At 39.3% G+C, this 22,613-nt stretch overlaps 1 protein-coding gene across 4 annotated transcripts in view; it reads left to right on the top strand.

Annotated features, from left to right (window-relative positions):
* LOC113966623 (SAM domain-containing protein SAMSN-1-like) overlaps nucleotides 1-22,613 on the top strand; it is an 88,091-nt gene that overhangs the window by 32,603 nt on the left and 32,875 nt on the right. Inside the window, exons 10-12 of one of the 4 annotated variants that reach the window (XM_027681540.1) lie at nucleotides 976-1,099; nucleotides 2,219-2,338; nucleotides 2,429-2,595. In XM_027681540.1, the coding sequence (XP_027537341.1) occupies nucleotides 976-1,099; nucleotides 2,219-2,338; nucleotides 2,429-2,595 (411 nt within the window). Of the gene's footprint in view, nucleotides 1-975; nucleotides 1,100-2,218; nucleotides 2,596-19,844; nucleotides 19,982-22,613 lie in introns of those variants that run through there. The other 3 variants (XM_027681539.1, XM_027681542.1, XM_027681541.1) reach the window with 3 other exon arrangements.

Here is a 22,613-nt window from a genome sequence, read left to right as displayed (position 1 = left end):
AATACAAAATCATTACCAGTTTAAATAGGTGGATATCCATAGAAGCCAAACAGTATTGTTCCAAAAAAGTAACCATCCATTAATTACAGTCTTAACTAATTTCTAATTTTTTTTGGTTTGTTTTGCTTCATTGAAAATCAGGTATTCTATGTGAAACACAGCATGTGACTATGGAATAGAAATTATTTGCTGTCAGAGTATGAAATTTCTCTCTGAAGCTCACAGAGAAGTTCAGAGTCAGACTGGAAGAGAACTCAAATGTTTCTGGACTGATTTGGAAGATAGCAGCTGGGCCTCCATGATGGGGAAAATTTGTTTTTGCAGTAGTTCCTAGTTTTGTAGCACATTTCGGATCAGAAAGGCAAAACTCATGAGTGTGGAGATAACTTTCAGTGTTAATCCATGAACATAAGTGAACATTTATGAGATGGCTGCATGTTCATGAGGTTCCTGCTCTAGGAACCTGTAGTACCTAAAGTTTCTCAGTCGGAAGCTGTTGGAGTGTACAATAACAAGTTGAATTGTCTTTTACATTATTGTCATTTAATCTAGGAAACAAAGTAAAGTCTTGAAAAAAGAAAGAAAGATGTCAGTACTTCAGAACACACTCCCATAAACACTTAAATGCAGTAGCTCACCACATCTGGGATTCCTGTGCACACTTAAAAGGCTTCTAGATAATGTAGTGGATGCATGTATTAAAATGTTTTATGGAGCAAGTCTGGAATTAAGTACTAAGTAATGCTGTGGTATTCAAGAAATGTAATATGTAAACAGCAATATGAGTAATGCCCTAAGAATTATTTTTTTTACCTATTTTTCCCAAGCAAGGAAGTGCCTAACTTCTAAAGCATTGTGTCAATGATCAGTTCTTTGAATCTGAAACTTTGTCATTCTCCAGATTAACACCATGTTACCCTTATTTTTTTATTTGTAGGATTTGAATAATTTTAATGTCTTTGGTTCTTTTGCCAGGGTACAGAACCAGAAGATAAAGTAGAGTCCATGGGAACATTAAAACGACTGCAGAAATTGGTCCGAACAAAAAAAACGAGTACACAAAGCTTGGAAGATGTCAAGCATGTTTTGCTCCCCCTCAGTAAGTACAGCATCATATCAGCATTCTTTCCAACATTTGGCAAATGACACTGTATTGAACATAACTGTAAACAATCCTGTCCTGGTCTGTCATTCACCACCCACAATTTTCAAACCCCAGCTGAGATGTTACTGTGATACCACTTGAGTGCTGACTTCCTCATAGTGTGAAAACCTGTTTCCTGTCACACTAGCTCGAGTTTTGTAACAGTATATCTCGCAAGTGGGGATTTTAGATAAATAGAATTGTATAACAGCGGGGCCTCCGTGATGGGGAAAATTTGTTTTTGCAGTAGTTCCTAGTTTTGTAGCACATTTCGGATCAGAAAGGCAAAACTCACGAATGTGGAGATAACTTTCAGTGTTAATCCATGAAGCAGTAGCAGCTGGGAGTGCAGGAAGGTCTGTGTTATGATAAGCAAGTCGGCCTCTCATCATACCTGATTGCCTTGGGCCATAAGACACAGGAATTCTACACCGATTCTGGGATCAGGTTATTTTCTGGAGTCTCCTGTGGATCACTGATCTGACTGTGCAGCAGTTCTTCCTCTGAACTTGTTTTGCCAACTTAAAAGTGCGTGCACTTGTTGTGAAATGCACTTGTGTATATGATTATTTTTAAACCAACACTAGCAAAATGAGTTTGAACTGTCTGATGAACTACTGCTCCAGCCAACTCATTGCTTGGGTTGAAACACATGAGGAAATAAGGAATTTCAGCCACTACTTTGTAGCTATATACTGAGAAGGGGTGGGAGAGGAAATATCCAGAAAGTTTCCTGAACTTTTCCATTATTTAGGCTAAACTCATGCTCTCTGCAACTGCGACATCCAGTTACCAGATTTTCGTATTCAGGGCAGAACCAGTAAAATTTTCCAGGATTTTGAGGGAACAGGATAAATTTAACAAATGGAGAATAAATTTTACTTTTGGCTCAGATGCCTGACCCAATACAAAATACTTTCCATTTCCCTAATTATCATTGTTATTTGTTTTTTTTAATGGAGTCCTTGTGTTTTTAATTATATAGAATGCAACAGGCAGCATTAAAAAAAAAAAAAGTACCACTTTCTCTGTGAATTGCAACATATCATAACAGAAGTATTTGTATTTTTAAAGATGCATTAGAGGATGCTTATCTCTCTGAAGAGGATGAGGAAGCACTGACTTCTTGCATGAAGTTGACAAGACCTCAGGAGAAGAAAACCTGGAAAGACAGCTCAAGGAGAAAAGAAGAGAGTGAGACCAGGCCAGATTTTATTTCTGCGTCTCTGGGCCGCACATACACTTCCAGACTTAATAACTTAGGAACTATTTCAATTCATTCGGAAACTGAATTTCACTTGTGGAGTGACTGGAAGATGTTTCCTGACAACCAGCTCTGTCCTTGTGACTTCTTGATTTCAAAAATAGAAGAATGGGAAAACTGTACTTGCTCTTCTCATCAGCCACATCTCACATATTCCCTAACTGATATGGATCTACAGTACTCTTGGGTAAGTGGAAGTGGTTTTTTTTGTGCTGATATGCATAAAAAGTGGAAACTTTTTGCTCTGATTCAGCATTAAAGGGATGGCGTCATCTTCCATGTGGTAATGAAATGCAATAAACCAAATTTAGATTTCAGGTAAATGGATGTGAATGCGTTGTTCAGGCTAACACCAGGGTTCATATAGCCCTAGGTAGTTCATTTTTAACCATGCAGACATCAGCAGCATGGAGATGGAAGGCTTTAGGCTATTCTGTTTCTCATCAGCACACTCATGTATTTTGGGGGTTTTATCTGTACATTAAATACTCATCCTTCCAGGCTTAGAAAACTTTCTGGAAGTCTAGGGTAAGTCAGTAAGGGACAATGAAGCAAATGGGCTTGGATCGGGTTCCTAGAGGTCACTGCAATACTAGTAAAGGACACTTGAGTTATTTAGGCAAATGTCAGAGGTTGAAATGGTAACTGTGCTTCTGCCTTCTTGGATCAGCTCAGCTGACAGAGCCTATTTTTGCAGTAACCTGTGTGCCAGCAAGAAGATTTTCGGGACAGAATCAAAGAGAGTTTAATCTTGGTCTGAAATTATCTTTCTGGATAGTTTTCTAGGGGAGGCTTTTGTATTTAAATTGATGTGTTTTTTTAAAAGGCTCTTTGAAACGGGAAAAACAAAAACAAGAAAAGCTATTGTTGGTGAGATATACAAAATATAGTCACTGCAATGAGGCTTTTCTCCCTCTCCTCACCGGGCACAGTAGGTCTTCTGGCACTCCACATCGTGGTAAGCACATTGGGGGGGGGGGAACTGGTTGAGTGAGATGTGTCAGGGAAGCAGTAAAGAGCAGCCTCTTTTCCCTTCGTGCCTGTTCCCTCAGCAGTGCTCCGGGGACAGAGCTGTCTCTCACTGTGAAATAAGGCCAGCTCCCAGGAAAGTGCACCTAAACCACACGGGGCAAGATACCTGCTGAAACCTGCTAGTGGCAGTGTTCAAAGGGAGACCTGAGCAACTATAACCTTAGACCAGAGAGTCTCCTGCTGAAAACACCATGTTCTGTAATGGGTACTCCTATATCATTGGGAAAGGTGCACGTACAGATGTGTGGGTCTATATAGCAACCATATTTCTGAATACATGGAGGTGGTAATTCAGTTCCTTTACAATGACACAGTAATTGACATAACAGGCAGTACCTGAAACATGGGATTTATCTAGCTGCAGGTTTTCCTGGGATTCGATGTAGAAAACAGAAAGTGTAAAACTTCCATTGATAGAACCGTTATCAGAAAAGAGAGAAAGCAAACCACCCCTAAAAAAAGCTGAGGAAGGTGCAGCACTGCAACCCTGGACAGCCTTAGCAGTGCAGAGTCCCAGGGGAGCCCCTGCAGACAGACGTCTGGGGCAGAGCGTTGGCAGAAATAGGCTGGGAGCTGTGAACATAGACTGTGCTCTGTCAGGTGAGTCCTCCTGCCTGCCAGTAAATAGGACTCTGTGTAGAAACTGAATTGTGTCGGGGATGCTGGGCTCCGTCATATGCCTGGCTTCTAATGAAAGCAGCTTTCAGCATCCCGAGCCAAGGATGAAGTCCCAGGTCAAAATAGTAATAGATGTGTCGGTCAGATTTATGAGACCATAAGTGTCAATTCAAGTAATTTTATTTCATTTTGTCACAAACAGCCTGTTAACGTTCTCTGCCCTGGTGAGATTTGTCCTACCCATGTTACTATTAACTGCCAGCAAGGGGTTTAGTGCGTTTTTTTCCTGAATTGTTTATTTTGCCATCTGCCTTCCTGACGGGCTCCCTGACTTTAATGTATCTCTGTGGGCTTAGTGTCTTTGGATTTAGATTACAGTCAATGGCAAGTCATCTCATTCTTTGCATTTGCGTTCTACCAACTGGCTCAATTGAAGATTACAAAGACTGGATTTTCAGTTTTGCTGTTTAAGGATGAAAAAGCGGACACAGGTGGTTTTGCTATGAGAGGATCAGACACTGGGGATGGTGCAGATGTCCTTTCTGATGTTGATTTACTTGTTAGAGTAAACCCAATATATTTCATGATACTCTTTTGGATTCTACGAATGAGAAGGTATAATTTCATTTTCTTGACTTGGCAACTACTCCGTTGTCTTTGCTGCAGGCATGTTGTGGAGGAGATAGACTGAGATGTACTGCTGAAATGCTTGTTGGTATGTCCTGAAATGAGGCATACGGGCAAAACTAGTAGATGCAAGACCAAGATCCAAGACTCTGCTATTCAATCAACCAACTGTGGCTTATCTGGCTTGGGGGACAGACAAATATCTAGGTTGGACACATGTTATTGAGGCTCATCTCAGCAGCATGCACAAAGCTGATTGAGCCTAGCCTTAATTAAAGCTTGAATTGCAGATAGTGAATTAAGTAGTGCTCTTCTGTAATCACAGGGAAAAAGACCTAGATGTCTTCATGATAGAGTGCTGTTTAGAGAGACAAAATATGAGTAATCCTAATTCCCTTCCTCCAATTTCTTCCCTTGACTCCTTTCTTCCTCTTCCGTTCTTCCTCCTCAGCACTTCACAAAGCCTCCCTTACAGTGTTTCCTATTGCCATTCTTTTTTACCTCAACCAGTAAAAAGGCTGCAAGAAGTCATCCAAGCCAGTCATCTAAACGAAAACTGTGAGAACAGACTGCAAAAATCATGTCCCTCTTCAGCTACAACAGGCTCCTCCAGCTCCAGTTACTCTTCCTTCAGCCTCCCCCCATTAGGCTCACAACACTCACCTGCGTTAGCTGGACTGCCTCTGGCCCAGGGACATTGCAGACAGCTCACATCTCACCCATCCTGCCCACCTTCATGTACTGTGAAAATATTGTAGAAGTCTGTATTTCTGTCCTTTAATGAAATCCAGAACTGTGCACTGTGTTACTATATTGTAGCCACAGTGCCACCATTAACAACTTTATGCAAAGCAAACTTAGACATAGGTCTTTTTTTATACTTTTTTTTGTATTGTTTAGCTCTTTACAATATAATTAGTAGTTGGTCAAAATTTTGCTTAGGGCAACACAGAGCATTGCTTTTTTCAGTGTGTCGAGAGTGCCACGTGAAATTATTGTAACTGGTATTCTTTCCAGAGAGATGAAATTTACAAATAATTCTTCCTTAAAAAGTGGAAGAATATATTTCTAAAAATACAAAATACTTCAGAGAAAAAAACCCAGAAAAATATAATTGTATGCTTGAAAAAAGAAACTACTATGCTGCATATTTTCTCATTATCACAAAGTATATTGGGGGGAGAAATGAGTGATGCAGGCTGATGTTTGTGATGTTATGAATCGGATAAAAATCAGGCAGAGGATGGAAAAAAGATTGTCCAGACACCACTTTAACAACCACTTGACCTTAATGTGAAAGGTTATTGGGTTTTAATGCTTCCTTTTATTCCTCAAGCTTAGCCCTGTAGAAAACAGTTCAGCTGTCTGTCTCAGAATTTTTTTAAATTGGTTACTAGAAGCTGCCCTTCTGTTATTTGTATGCTAAGATCTTCACTACCCAAACAAAGCAGTGTACTTAGAAATGCCATGTCCATATGACTTTTATACAAGCTATTTCAGCCTTCTGTTGCTTTTTCTCAATCTGTGCAATTGCATAAGACTTTTGCAACCTCATACAAGGCATGGAAAATCCAGAGTCAGAGGCTTTCAAAGTACAGGAGCTCGATAGGCTTGAATGCACCTGAAATAGGCACGGAGTGGAGCACATTGTGGGGTCACAGATGAGGGGCCCTCTTCACACAAGGGTTCAAAGTCTGTCCTTGACAGCCTTAGTCAGAAAGAAAAAAGCTGATGAGTCCCTTTCTCTTCTCCCTCAATACTTTAACATGCTGTTTCACTGGCTGACCCATCCACTCTCCCAATAACTGTGCAATATGGAAGCTGTGTTTGTAGAATCATCCAGGCCTCCTTTACAGGAGAGGGAGAGGAGACAACATCCTCTGTTGGAGACAAATCAGCAGAGAGTTACTGGAAGTAGGTTTATCTTCTTCACACATCTGAGCAGCATGGTTAAGTTTTACAGAAGAAGGATTTAGTCATTGATACCATAAGAATATTTATCTGTTGCAGCCTGTGTTTGGCATTCAGTGAGAACTAAATACAAGGGACATTTCCCAAGACTAGAGAAGACCTGGGATTTTGGTGAGGAGAAATAAAATCTAAAGGTACTGCAGAGCAAGATACTTTTTCTCTCCCATTTTCAGGTTAAGAGGAGAGTAGAAAGCTGCAAAAGATTGGTTTCTATCTGATACAAATGCATTACATCGTGGTGGAATGAATAATAAGTTTGGGAACACTACAAGTGATTTTATGCCAATACATGTATTCATTCTGTCCATATTCCTCTCAGGAAAGTGTCATGGTCTTGTCATAGCCTGCTGTTATGTCTGTGGTTCTCTGCAATGTCAGTAACCTTGTGGCCTCTTGCTTTCCTTGTGGTCTGGCTCGCTTCCTTGTCAGACAAGCCGTTTCTCAGCATCTCCCTTCGACCCCTAGTAGACATGTCTAGTTTGACACTCTTTTTTTGGTTGAAATAACACGCTTATTCTTAACTCTGGTTTTGGACATTTTCTTATCCTAACTTTTCCTGACATATTGTACTTAATAGGTTCTGGTTCCCAGTTGCCCCATAACGGCCTCGCCTCCTTGCTGTGGTGCTCTTCCCCTGCCCTCTGCACTGCTTCTGCTGCTCCTGGTCATCTTGGTTCTCAAAAACGTGTTGTATATTGCCTTGAGGTTTATGCAGGTTATTGGATCTGTGATACCACTGACTGAGCATTGTTCCCTAGGTTAGTGAAGTGGGGAGGAAGGGTGTGGAAGGTCAATACTGAACAAAGAGGACAGAGTGCTCTTCTCTGGCAAAATGTGCTCTGAAGCTGGAAGTTGTATTGACCATTTGCACAGCCCACTCGTGGGAAGATTTCTGCTTCGTTTCAGCCAGCAGTTTCTCCTGCACACTAGAATGCCGTGGGCTTTAATGGACTTTCTGATTGCTCAATTTTCTTAAGCAATTTGACTGTTTTCTGCAGGTTTTGATTTCTTCAGCTAATGTCTTTCTGTTGAGAGACACCTGAACGTGCCTTAGAAGAGCTTTCTCAATTGCATTTTGAATCCTCGTTTGGCACAAATATAGCACTAAAAAGAATGCCTGGAAATCCCCAAATTGCCTTTCTGAGTTTTCAACTGCTCTGGTCACTGTAGCTGCTTCACTGTCAGTAATAAGTGGTCCTTTTAAAAGCTGTAGCTTTTGTTCCTATTTCAGTGACAAGGCAGGAAGCCAGATTCTCACCAAGTATAAATCTATTTCCTACTGCTGTTAGAGAGTTCTGCTTAGCTGTACCCAAGCTGAGGCCCAAAGTCTTTGCCCAGGGAAGACATAAAGGGCAGATGGAAGGGTGGCAGTAAACAAAACCCTCAAGACCATGATGATGGGTGTTCAGGTGATAAGCTGTGGCTGAGACATGAAAACAGGGTTTGTTTTCTAAGGTATGAAACTGTCCCCAGCTGCTTCTTTTTCATCTTATCATATCTTAATTTAAAAGGCTCCCAACAGGTTTCCTGTTGCTTTTTATAACATTCTAGCTAATTTCACCTGTTACTCTGCTCTTCCCACCAGTCCAGCACCTCGTCCCTTCACCCTCTGTACTTAGCACCTCTCTTGCAAGGTAAAGACATAGCTAGAAACACCCCCATGCTCCCTAGACTGCAGACTTTGAAGATCCATGAGCTGATAGACAAAAAGGAACAGTGCTACAGTTAAATTTAGCACATGACTAAATTCAAAGGCACTTGCTTTTCCTCAGTCCAAACCCTGTTCCAGAACCTTGTTAAAACTTATTTTAAATTTTAAGACTTGTGAGGGGGTAGGGATTGAGATGTATTTATGCAAGTCTGTTGTGGTCAAATGCTGGTGAAATTTGAATGGCTTTGTTTTTGAAACTGATGAAAAGTCAAGAGCCAGGATTAAATTTTCAGTGTCTACTTTTCTTGGAAACACCAAGCAAAATATGTACTCAGACAAGAAGACCCAAATGCTAGTGAATTTAAGAGTGCTTATTTTCTTGATGCTTCAGAGTTTGTAGAGATTTATTTTGTCTCCTGTCACAGGGAGCTTTATTTAAGAAACAATTACATCAGTCAGTTGGTAAATATTATAAGTCTCGCTTCAGTTAAATACAAAAAGTGGAAGAAAATCACCTCTGAAAGTGCAAGGCTTCATCTCTCAAGCTTTGTGCTTGGAAGAGAGAAGCCTGTGAGGGTGTCCAACCTCACTAGAACTGCAGCATTGCACTGTGCTGATAGCAAATATCTGCCACTACCATTCCACATCCTACAGTGATTTTTGCTATTTCCTGCATAGCAATGTGAAAAATTTTGTGTTCTCATCTGTGGTGACTTTGCTATTGTAGTCTTACAGCAGGTTTTAGAAAATATGAAAAATCTGATGCCACTGCTCTTCACTATGGTAACTCTCCTCCAATTTTATATTTTTCATACCTTACTAGAATTTTCATAGCTATATAGGGAATGATGTAATATTTTTCATTAATCTCAGAGGCATGTGTACCTAACTTTACCAAAAAGCTTGCCAAACTTTTTCCTCTCCACATTTCTGGGCTGTTCTGTAAAGTTGGATTGCTAGTACCTGCTAGTATGTATAAGGCAGAGTGGTAATGGAGTGAATTTATTTGCACTAAAAGATACTTTAGAATATCACAGCATTTTTAATATGGTTACAGATAACTGCAGAAGAACATTGTAATTCACCTCAGCAGATTTCATGGGTTTGCTTCTGACATAGCTGCTGGGTACTGCAGAGCTACAGCTAGGGAGAGAAATGAAAGATTTTGGATTACTGTCATGAATGTACTGTGAAGGGGACTCTAATTGTTGAAAGTGTGGGGGAAGTTGTGCACTTTGTATACTTATTCTTTGTAAATGGTGCATGAATTCTTAATAGAAAAAGAGGAATGCTACCTGCTTCATGAAACATGATTAAGAGTCAAAATATAATTAAACTAAGTGCAGCTGTTGATAACAAACTGTCTGATGAAAGGATGACTTCCTGTTAGCATCCTTTAGAATTGCCAAAACGATGCACTTTTGTGTACTGAAGGAAATATATTCTCTTGCCTGTCTGCTGCTTTACACACCTACACTGTTATAATATTATCCTTATGTGGATCTGCTGTCAGCCCAGTATTTTATAATAGGCATTTTTCTTGGGTTTTTTATGAAAAAAAAAAAAAAATTAAAGGTTATCTTTCTTCCCATACACCAGTCAAAGCAAAAGAAAGTACACATTACTCTGCTTGATCAGTGCTCCCGCCGAATGAATCAGCTAATACAGGCTGTGTTTTCATGCTGTGTTGTCCTAATGCATCAGCTCCTGATGCTGGCAGGAACATTTTGACCAGTGAAGCTATCAGGTGCCTTGGGAAATGCTTATCCAAGTCTGCAACTTTTAAAGTGCAATTTATCTTCTCACACAAAGTAATGCAGTTTTATTTCTGCACAGATTTTTGAAACCTAAACTTTTTTTCCTGCTCTTGTGCTTGTTGAGTTGGTGACGAGCTTCCCGTTTGTAGTCAAAATGTTTAATCTTCACTGTGCTTGCATTAGCTCAGTGCACCTTTTATGTGTGCTCATCTTCATTCAGGAGAACAAGCAAGCTCAGCTTCAGATTTCTTCCGAGTCCCTGATGAAGCTGAAATTAAAGTGCTACTCACATGACTAATTAGGTAAGGATTTTGAGGCTTTGGTAAGGAAGCCACAACTGAAGATGACTCCAGGATCCTTACTGACCTTAAGTTACAAGAATATGTAAGTGGTGGGTAGCAATGCATGCCACAATGCCTGATACTCCTTGTCTTCTTCCCTAGGTAATTCAAATGACTTTTCTCTTGGGGGACAGCAATTTTCTGGAAGTTCTGAGTTGGCTCAAAACCTGATTATGTTTGCTTGCCTTTTTTGTGAGTGTAGATTGAGCTAGTTATTCTCTTTGGTAAGTCATTTTTGTATGTTTTAAAGTGTTCCTGTAAAGCTTATTTGTGAAATAAGCCTTTCGTTAATTAGAAGAAATTAGTTCTGTTTTCATCTCCCTCACATAGAAATGAAGGGAAAGTCACATGATATAGGTGCTCAGCAATGGCATAAATGGAAGAGTGAGGATTTTCAGTGCCAGAAAGGCACTAAGGTTTCCAGGGCTGCAGCATTATTATAATTAATGCATTTCAGAGTCCTTTAAAAGAAACACTTTTGTTGTGACATTCTCCAGAAGTAGGGTATGTCTTGCATAATTTCACACTTGTTTTTAGAAACTGGAAATTTAGTGTGAATACTGGGTGTTCATCCAACTTTGAAAAAATACTTGTGGGTGAAATGAACAAGAATAGGGCCTGAAAAATAAGAGTTGAAGTAAAACAATGGACACACAGTGGACACACCTCTAATTCTGCTATTTAAACACTTTCTGATATTAGATCATTAGAAGATAAAGACCAGAGCTTTTCAGAAAGAACTGGAAAAGGTTTTGTACCTGACTATTCTCTCTCATTTTGAAAGGAATTCACCTATGGTAATGAAATTTCTGGACCAATTTTTTTGTAGACATTTAATTGATTGAAGAAGTTCACCTTCCCTAATACATAAGGAAAGCAAATTGGAAAGTTGAACCTAACATAATTCTTGCTGGAAGTGCTTACACTCCAATCCATTTGAAGAAATCTGGCTGAATATTTTTTTGCAAAAAGACCAAATTAATTAGGTTAAATGACATGAAACTTCTTGTTCACTTCTACTTACAGCTTGTGTTTGATAGCACAGCACAAGAAATGACGACAAACTGTGTGGGAAGTAGGAAGATCAAGAGTTCAGATAGTTCAAGATCATGAGGTAAAAACTTTTGCAGGTATCTTGAGGGTTTCTATATTTAGTTCTAGGTCACGTAGGTGTTTTAATACCTAACTTTCTTCCCTTACATTTATGCTTCCGCATATTTCCCTTAAAAATTGCGTCAGGACAGTATTCTGATTTTCTAGATTGAAAGACTTGAATTCAAACTCCCCAAACTTTTCTTGCAGCTATATTTGCTTAGATTTTCTGCACATCTAACCACAGGGTCAAAACCTTAGAATTACCTGCAGTCAGTGATCAACTGCAAAGTAGACAGCTTTTAACATAATTTCTTAGTGTTTTCCTGAACTAGAATGACAAAATGAATCCATATTCCATTTCTTCATAACTTCCTTAACCCCATGAATCATGATCCAGTGATTAAGGATGTAGATAATACAGATTCAATTCCATGCACTTCTACAGACTCTTGTGTGATATTAGACAAATCACTTGACTTGTCTGCCTCAGGCTTCATTTGCAAAATGGGGATAGAATGTTATTTTACACATCAGACGGTTGTTGCATGAGCAAGAATACACATACCAGTGTACCAGAAGTGCAGGAGTTCAAACAGTTTATTTGCAGGCTCTGACACCTCCATTTAGATTCACTCATTGCACTGAATGAGACAGACATTGAGTAACTATTAAAGCTGCATTATTAAGACTGCATCATAAAATATCCACGCATAGGGGTGAGATTTAGGTATCACAGATAGCATTCGTTCTGCCTTTCCTTGACTTTAAAACTTTGTTTTCTTAATCAAATGAGTTTGTGTGTGTGTGTACGGTATGTAAGGGTTTTTTTAGGGTTTTAGGCATTATTATTATTTAGGCTTTGAAACATAAAAATGTTTCAAAGATTTTTTTGTGAACTTTCCCTCCCAAACTAGAGGAGCATAATATTAATATTTCACTTCACCAGTTTGTACACATATTAAGAAAAAACCCAAACAAGATTTGCTGTAAACTAGGATATCTAGCCTTCAGAGTTTTGCTGCTCCTGGAGTGAGAATCTTCTCCAGTTTGGTGTAGAACTACTACTGCTTTTGTTCAGCAGAACTTTTAGCAGATCATGGAGCTGGGGAGGGAAAAGTTTTATTGCCTTTTCATCAGCCTCTGCTTTCTGTGGCAGCAACAAGAAAAAGGAGACAGAAAACACACAGAATAATGCATGTGATAGAAGTAAAAAGGATCATATAGGTGAGAATAGGTGGTAAGAGAAAGACTCTCTAGAGAAGGGGTATTCAAGGTATGAGTCAAAAGCTCACACGCTTTGTGGGAAGCGAGAGGAGAGGAGTTTGATAATACAATGAAAAAAGATCAAGATCGGTGGAGGGAATATGGAAAAAAAAGTGGGGTGTTTGTGAAGAGGCAGAGCATCAATCTGTCTCCACAGAGCACAGTTTCAGAAACAGCCTCCCCTTTCCATTCCCTTCTCTCCCCAAAGACAAGTTACTGACACATAATTACCTTAAACATACTGAGCACCATGACTGTCCCTGTGAGTGCTTTTAGCCTACAGCCTGAGATAAAGCATGTTATCTTAAACCCTTAATGAAATAGATTTGTGTGACTCTGCTTCACTTCATCGTGTTGATGGGCGAAGAGAAGGTTCCCACCCCGTTGGTGAGGCTCAGCTGACCTGGGGCAGCTTCGTCAGTTGTGACCATTCAGCCACAACCTGCAGTGTCCCGTGAAATCCTGAGTGAGGCAAGTAGGACACTAACCATGACCAGCAAAGGATGCAGTGATCACCTTGCCAGTCCTCCCCAGTGAGGGACTTGGTGCCAAAATCCAGCAGGAAAAATGTCTTGTCTTTTTCATGGGGGAGCTCAGCATGGCTGCATCTTTCCCACCCTCCGTCACCTGTGCCCTGGAGCAAGTGGCTGTTGGATCAAGGTAACCACCTACACCTGCCAGACAGATGCACAGAGCAGAAGCCAGACCTCCCTGCAGTGAGGTTCAGGTCTGGAAATGAGAACCTGACCACTCAAGTCTCATTCCCAGTATGTGTGATTTGGCAGTCTGCTGATGGAGCTAGTTTGCCCCACATACTGCTTGATTTTTAAGGTATTGCCATTAGTGTCAGCACCTGAATCAAGTTTTGTAGCAGTAAGCCCACAGGTCTGGTACAAAGTGAAGAAAAGAAAAAAGAGGAGAGGAGAGGAGAGGAGGTTGAAAATTATCACCTTTTCTTGATGATGACTTTTCGTGTTTCTCCTGGCTATAATCGGGTATCACATCAGTTAGATGGATAGAGAGTTTTAAGCCCAAATACATATAAAGTCATCTTGGCCCTCTCAGTCACTTCCAAATTATGATTTTCACCCACTTGATACCATATTCAACAAGAAAGGAAGAATAATATTTTTCCCTTAGAAGCAGTATGAAATCAAAACCCTGCAAGTGAATATGCAGTATGCCACACATTATTCTTTTTCATGTTAGTATTTGCACAGCAGTCCTAATGCTGTGATGGCACAGCATTGTGACACTCTGACACCAGTGAAGAAATTCAGCAGGAGATATTTACTGGTAAAAGATGGTAAAAACTACGAAGAGTTTTCTGACAGCAGGCTGGCATTAGAGTTAATCAGAATTTACTTCTCTTGATATTGATTCTAATCAGAGATAGGCTGGCAGCCATCATGTACATACCTTGAAAAAATCCCCTGCTGCACTGCCAGTGCTCCTGTGTTAAGCTGGTCTAAATGCCAAATGAAGCATGTCATGCTTTGTGTATGAGATTAAAACAGAGAGCCTACATTTATTTTTATATCAGTTCCCTTTATCGAAAATCTCATATTTGAGCTTTCTGAATAGATGTACGAGGCAACCATCACTCTTTATCTGTAAGTGCATTTCTGGGAGGCTGAGCTTCAGCTGGATGACTATAAAACAACAGTCATATAAACCTGCAAATTGCGTGGCATAAAATGCCCTTGTAGCTGATTAGTAATCTCAGTGTTCACTCGTGGAATCCACTGAGATGTTCCAGGTATGAACACTGCAGTGTAGCCCTGATTTTTACGTTCACCCAGACAAACAGTGTGCTGTTCTCTTGCACGTCTGAACTCACAGCAGCACCTTCCTGCCAGTTATTTTCTGTTTTTCATCGCAGACTCTGCTTACAATAAATTGTACAGGAAAACCACTGGTGACGTGCACATTTCTGTAGGAAATCATTACACGGATTCTGGATAAGACTGTGGCTGTGTTTTACAAGACACCAACCTTGCTGACTTCGAGTTTTCTAAACAGGAATACCTAGAAGATATAGACACAACTTTGGCTCTTACTCTCCAAGGTAATAAGAAAGAGATTTGTTCAATAGGTGAAAGCCAATCTCCTTGAGAATCCTTTTGTCACAGTAGTATAGATTTTTATTAGTGTTAGTGCTAACCTGACATAGTGTAGGTATGACTGATCTGTTCATCTGCTGCTAATGCAAGAGAATGTGTTGGGATCAAAGCTTGAGATAAGTTCTTGGTACTTCATTTTCCCTTTAGGCCAGGTGGTGTTGGGAACATGCCAAGGACACAGTCAGGGCCTGGCAATGAGACACTTTTTCTTACTCACAGGGTAGCAACCGCTTTTTTGTACCAGACACCTCTTTAAACTCAGTAGGAGCTCCTGTAGTAATGCTCTATTAGCCTGTCCCTGCCATATTTCCTCATGACTCCATTGACCTTAGAGGCAAAGGATTAGCATAAGTGAAAGAAGAACCATAATAACAGTTTTTTTCAGGAAGAAAAGGAAGCCCAGTAGTCTGAGAGAGGCCAAATTCACAGTTCCTGGGACTTGGCATGGTGAGGGTATTCCTGCTGCTTTGTGCCCTGATGGTTGCTTAAACAAGCTTAGACTCCCACTCTTTGTTAGTGTCTTATGTCTTTTCATTAAATACATACATTAGATGTATGTCATTAAAAATCTCCCCAATGTAAATTATTTAGCAAAGACTAAGTTTTTGGATCAAAATTCAGGTATTAGTTATTCACTTTGCTGAATAGACAGTTTCTGCAGGTTTCATAAAAATTATGCTTTCTATGGGAGAGGAGTCTTCTTGATACAGTGTCAACAAACTGCCAAATCAAGGGTGTAAGCTTAAAATATTCTTCAATTGTGTCTTGTCTCTCTAACACACTGAGTTTCTGTGGCTTCTCCATTTTCTGTTCCTGATGAAAAAAGCACAGAAGAGCCTATTCAATAAGAAATTATACACTTTGTTGCATGAAATCCCTGAGCATTTTGGACCAATTTTCAGTACTAAGTTCTGGCTGCTCGTAGTGATGAGTTTGCAGTGAGTGTGGGCGTTTCAAAGATGGAACCTTAAGCATCCAGTTCTACTCCCCAGCATCCCAAAATCACAGCCTCGATCTTTGGAGTTAAAAGAAAAGTGAGTGTGTTGTTTAGATAGTTATAAACACAGCCCAGCCTGCAACCTCTGTCTTCTTTCATGGATTCTTGTCAGGGGAGGGAGAGCTTAACTTCACTTTTTCACACTTGTTCCTTTTAGTTTCCACAGAGTCTTTACCCTGTTGGTTTATGTGGAGAGAGCTCTGTTGAGGATTAGCTGTGACTGTATCTGTGGCTGGCCCTTGTTCAAATCAGACCAGGAGAGGGAAGTATCTAGCTAAATTCTGGCCCATAATTAATACATATGAGGAAATTGTGTTCTGCTCATGAACATTCCTTGAGGAAATAAAGATTAAATTTGTTAAGTAAATTATTCACTGCAAATTATTCACTCAGCTTCACTTGCTATTCTGAGATTTCTGCAATATCTGAGTTAGATCATTTCAGGGAGAGGCATGGCCATAAAAGCAGAGGCTGAAGGCATGATTCCTTTCTGGTACCAAATATAAATCTTCTTTTAATTAAAATAAACAGACTAAGACACTCTGGGATTGCTTAGCATTAGGGAAAGTAATGTACAGCCCCAAGGTATCCTTGAGTCTCCAGTTAAACTTGGACCAGATTTGTCTGATGGACAATGAAAAACGAGTTGCTAATATGAGGAAAGTCTCATTTAATTTGCTTTTTGACAGATGGCCAGTATGCTAAACCTTTCAATCTACTTCACACCCTACCTTATAGTTTAACAGAATGATCAAGTTTTGAAAGGATAAGTTTACACTCACACTTTTGACTGGAAGTGATCTCTCCCTTCAGGGCAAGGGAACTAGATGGAGCTCTGAGGGGATATGGAGCTGTTGCAACACTTTGATACCGTGTGGGAGGGAGGCACATAAAGCACTTGAATATCCAGGACCATTCATCATGGTCCATTCATTAAAATTGAGTAATGATAATAATAAGCTATAAGGTATGTTGCCTTTTATAAATATAATGACAGTGGGAATCATTCTCATGGGGTCATCTTAATTATTTTTAAGTGGATAGCCTTTTTTCCCATAAGACTTTCCAGATAAAAGAGTGACATTGCCTGGTTATTTCAGGATAGAGGAGTCAATCCAAGCCCCATAAAATTCACCTGAAAAACTTCTATTGATTTCACTGGGGTTTGGATCAGATTCAAAGTCCAGCAAGGAAATGGAATAAGTTACCTGCAGTCATGTCCAACAGAAAACTAAGTATAAGAGTTTTTCTTTTAATTTTACATAGATACTCATTCCCCTTTGAAAAATTAGCTTCAAATACAGAGGATATAAGCACCAAGCTTATGATTAATTTTTAATTCAAAAGAGCTACTTTTGAAATGTATTGGTTAATCAAATTAAATGAACTTAATGTTATATATGTTTGATTTTCTTCACTTTGTTACTTTTTAAAACTAGTGTGGGTCACCCTTCCAAGGGCAAGAACATAATCAGGTCAGCTTTCAAGCTGCTATAATTTTTCTGATATGTGGATGAGGATAGGAAATAGATATGGGTGGGTACTATATCTCTTGAAATAGCCTCTTTCCTCCTGTTTAACAATAAATATTCTACAGAAAGGAAGCTCATATATTACTCTTCAGATGAGTTCCCATTTTATTAATCATGAAGATTTTAACAGTGGCCTGAGACAGGAAATCACAGTGTAATGATCAGCAGAGTCTGATTTAATCCTCACGTTTGGATCAGATTAAAAAGAAAACCAATATACTGCAATGTAAGTCTAGGTAGATAAATAATCAAGTTTAATTACTTTTAAACATACATACAGCTTTTAAAACCATATATGGCTCTACTGAATTACTAAGGCTGATTAAATATCCATGGTAAAACCTCCTTATGCTCAGAAACTTAAACTGACATTTCAGGTGGTGTTTTCAAATATAGAAAAGAAACATATCTCCCATAATTCATAATTATTAATAATTAATTATTAATAATATCAATTATTATGAACTCTGATTAATATGTTGTTTTTAATAATGAAAATCCCCACATTTAACTCTGTTTTAAATTAGTGTAGCTCAGATTTAAATGTGAAGTGAAACATCTTGGTTAATGGGTTGAGGTTCAACACACTCCATTGCAACCCACTAGCCTGGAGAGTTTTTTGTTATATTTGACAGAATTTCAGTACCTTAACTCCAGTTCCTCCTCCCCCACTTCTTACCAACCCCATTCTTAGAAGGCCTGGAAAGGAAAACCTCATAATACCATTAGCATATAATAATTATTCTTTCATCAGTTGGTCTCAGTGCATTCAGTTGCCCATCCATCAAAATCCAAGAAACCCTCCAAAACTGTTCTTAAACCTTTACTTAGAAGTCCAAAGAGCAAAATGAAGTAGGAATTCATCTGAGAAGCATGTCCTTGGCATACTCATATGGTAGAGGAGGAAGAAGAGAGCAATTAATCCAAGAGACTACTTGTCTATCTACCACTGTCTTCTCATGCATGTACAAAAGGTTAGAAGTGTTTATGGGACTGGGAAAGGCAATTCTAAGAAATAAGAAGTAAGACCTGTGCATTTCTTACCAGCTTTCAACCATCAATTCTTTGTGGTTTCACTTTCGATGGTTTCTTGTTTTAGCTTTCCTTGAAATTTGAGTTCCATCAAATCTAATATTAAAAGAATGACATAGAGAAAGAAAGGCCTGTGCACTGTGTATTTGGATTCACAAGGACTTTGGAAATTTTATTTGGTGCAAGAGACCTCCACAATGAAGTGCTTTTTTAAAAGTGCTTTTATTTATGCACAACTTAGGAGTAAAGGCTGCTTAGAATATATTCATTTGGAAAAAAATAATTGGCAATTATATTATCAAAATTTTGAAAAAAAAATTACCAAAGTTTTTTCTTGACACTTACTTGAAATTTGTCTTGCAATTTAGAGAAATAAATTTCTTTTTCATTTGTAGTAATCTTAAATTAAGGTTTAATTGAAACTCTGTGGGTGGCTCAAAAAATTTGAGGTTTTGAAATTGAGAATTCGCCTCCATCTTTCAGCAAAAAGTTGGGAGTGTTTCATAGTTTCAGGTTTTGTGACCTATGATTCACAACAAATAAGTTTTACTTAGAATACTCAAGACTTTTATTTGTTTGTCTTTGGCAAATAATATCAAGCAAAATGAAGGAGAAATTCAAAGCTATCTTAATACTTCCACTTCCCTTTATCCTCTGGGCTGTTTTTCAAGAGGGTGTAAAGGACCTCTGCCATTCTCCTCTGTCTCTTTGTTGTAAGCCTTCTGTTGTAAGACTTGCCTTTTCTCCCTGTGACTTTGTCAGCAAATCAAGGACAGCAGAGGACTGAAAAGTGCTGTTTCAGGGAGTCCAAATCCTGTGATGAATGACAAAAAAATTATTTCACCACACAAAAGAAAAAGGTGGCTTTAGATACTTCCCTTCTCTACCAAACAGTGACCTTTAATCTCACTGCTTTTGTTGCATTACTGTAGAACTAAGAGAGGAGGGGAGGTGTTAGGGACTAGTTGGACCACACACCCACAGTACAGTGCAGATCTGCTGGGCAATAATATCCCTTGGTCCTCTGAACATCAGCACACCTTCTTCACAACTGAGTCCCAACACACGATGAAATAAAGGTTCAGTTAGTGCCATAAGGTTGAGAGGGGAAAAGTAAGAGAGGAAAAGAGGATGATTTTCTTGAGGTTGTCCAAAGTCTTACTGAGGCCTGATGGTGACCCAGAAGCAGATAAGTTTTAAAGCATATCTCACTTTGAACCCTATCCTCATTTTCAACTCGTCTCCTTGGTGCACCTCTCTCTTTCTTGTCCCCGTCACTTCCTCCCCTCCTTCCTCACCCCCTCCCCAAACAAAGTGTTCAGTTTACTCCCCCATTGCAACAAAGCAGCTGCATGAAGTCACATCCTGACAGAACGAGGAAGTGACCAATGTACACGTCTGTAGTACCCCCTGTTGCACTTAGTTTGGTCACAAGGCAGTAGCGGTTGCACATCCTCTGGATAAACGTGGGTTAAACATGTTGAAGAGAAAACCATCTAACGCGTCCGATAAGGAGAAAAGTCAAAAGCCAAAGGTAAGGGTGTTCAATTTTTGTTGTCAATGAACAATAGCAGGAATTTTTACCAATTTACCAATTTTTAAGAGGAGGCTTTCCTTTTAAATCCTAGTTTCAGGATTTCCTGATGGGCTAGTGAGTGCCTCAGTGCTATAACCTCAGGAATCTATTTGAATATACTCACTTCATAATAGTAAGGATCCAATTCAAGGAATCATCACTGTGAAGCTGCTATAGCTGTGCTAAAGAGTCCTGGACTTTGTCTATTATTTTAAGTTCTTTATCAGTCTTTTAACAGAGGAGCTCATAAAATCCCCTCTTTCCCTTTGATCTATGATAAATTGATGATGTCCCAGAAAAGAGTGTGAGAATTGGTGAAGAATTAGAAAAGCTATTACATTTGTTCCTTACTTTAATAAATTTGCTTTTGCATCACCATAACCAAAGGAGGAGAGGGTACTTGACAATTAGTGTTTGTTATCTTCATTTCTCTGGGAATTATTAAAATTCAGCCTGAATGAAATACTCTAAATAAATTGATAACGTGCTACAATGGACACTTTCCACAATCTGGAATTGTAAGAAAGGAAGTGAGAGTTTTGCAAGAGGCATATCAATGTGTCCTGTGCTAGAAATTTATTTTCAGTCCCTGCATTGAGTGCAAAATGACCTCTGCGTGTTGTATTGTACATGTGTGTTGTAAGGCTGAAGTGAAATGGCTACTGCTTGACCTGAGGGCTTCATTATCCATTTCTGCCTCAGTTTATCAGTGCTGAAAATTTAACAAAGAGATTAGAAGAGTCTTTTAGTATATCTCTGTTCCCAGCAATTCGGCATCTCCTAGTTTACAGACCCATCTTCTCATTGTTTGAGAATACACCTCCCTTAGTGACTTCTGTGTTCTAAAAGATTATTGCAGACACTGTTCCAGCAAGAATCTTCTGGTTTTACACAGCATTGGCTTTTGCATATTGTGCTTGCAGTTTTAAACTATGACTCATTAATAGTTAAAATTAATGTGGGGGGTTTTTCATGGATTTGAAGCAATTTTGAATCCATTTTCCCATACACAAATGGTTTTTTTAAGCATTGCACTGGTTGGTTTGGTGTGCATTTTCTTCTGTTCAATCATCATACTGTTTTTTAATGGCAGGGAAGAATTATAATTAATACCTAATTACACTATAGATTAAACAAGAAATGACCATGAAAGACTCTGTGGATAGGCTTTGTTTTCCTGTGTGCTAAATATTTTCAAAAGCCAGTTTTGGTCACTCTCTTCTTCCAGAATAAAACATTCCTCAACAATAGTCTGATTTTCATTTTTAATTTTTTTTTTCCTTCACAGTTATCCATTCATTAATTCATTCCATGCTATTAAAATGCTGGCATTGTGGCTTCTCAATTATATATATGTATATGTACATAATGCTCATGGATTTGATTCACTGTATGTGTAAAGCAGGGACAAAAGGAGTCTAACCACTTGGCTGAGTGTCACAGCTGCTGACTTTGCTGCGCTGTTTTTGTCTTATTGTAAGTGTTTACAAAAATGGAAAGGTCTTGGTGAAGTGTCTCAGGATGTCTTTCTGTCTCAGGAGTGTTCTTTGAGACACTTCACCTCCTGTTGGCCCACTTTTGCACAGAGCTGTGTAAACTTTCCATGACGAGAGTGCTTTTGCTCAATATGCTATTCTCAAACAGGGCATTGGAGAAAAGAGCCCCACTTTGCATAGAATAGAAATCTGACTTTGCTGTAGCACATTTTGAAACTTGTCCCACGGAAGCAACGTAAATACTTAGCTTGCTTAATGCAGAATTGGGTAAGATGGGGCACAGGTCCTTACCTCCTGACAGAACTTAGAGGATTTCACAAGTGACTTCCCCAGATCATGTTCTGGCTGCCCCTGCTCCGAGCAGGCAACATTTGGTACCTCCTCATGCTCACAGGTCAGGATTCCACTGTCACTGTGGAGGTCATGGGCTACCTCACCTTGCCTTTAGGCAGCTTAAACATCCCAGTGTCTCCAACACATGCACACGGGGCCAGCACAAGACCTGTGGGAGAGCCATAAGGTCTGGAATGTTAAATGAAAATCAGGTTTGCTACCCTAGACCTCAAAGAGGACACCAAAATGATCCTTTTAGGTAACTGAATCCTAATCATGGTTACTGATTGTCATAATCACAACTGTATGAACTTCTGTGCATTAATCCAAATATTTTACCAAGATTTTCTTTTTAATCCCTTTGGTTTTATTACTTTCTAATGTGAAGAATTTTGGCATCCAGTTATGCCTTTGGATGGGGATGAAGGAATACGATGCAAAGCTGGTGTTAAAGCCCTTCTCGAGGCAATTCACTCTCCCAGTATAAAGCCCCTCATAGTGGTGGACAAATGACTAGTCCAGCAGTAATACAAGTTTGCAGTATCTAATTGTCAGTTCTCTGTGTACAATGCATTTACCTTACTTATTTACTATTGTGGTGCTTAAGGGACTTCTGCAGACGTGGTAAGTGCTGCATAGATAAAAAGTCTATCTTAGGACTCTCAGTTTCTGCTATGACAGTTTGATCCTGTGCCATGAAATAGTATGGTTGTAGTTTTTTCGGTTATGCAGCAGGATTTCAGTAGTGCTGCAGTCATGCT

The sequence above is a fragment of the Neopelma chrysocephalum genome, unplaced genomic scaffold (genome assembly GCF_003984885.1).
Source record: "Neopelma chrysocephalum unplaced genomic scaffold, ASM398488v2 Primary Assembly neopelma1_60, whole genome shotgun sequence".
NCBI classification, from domain to species: domain Eukaryota; kingdom Metazoa; phylum Chordata; class Aves; order Passeriformes; family Pipridae; genus Neopelma; species Neopelma chrysocephalum.
Note: the sequence above shows the minus strand (reverse complement) of the source record. Positions and strands in the feature narration are given on the sequence as shown.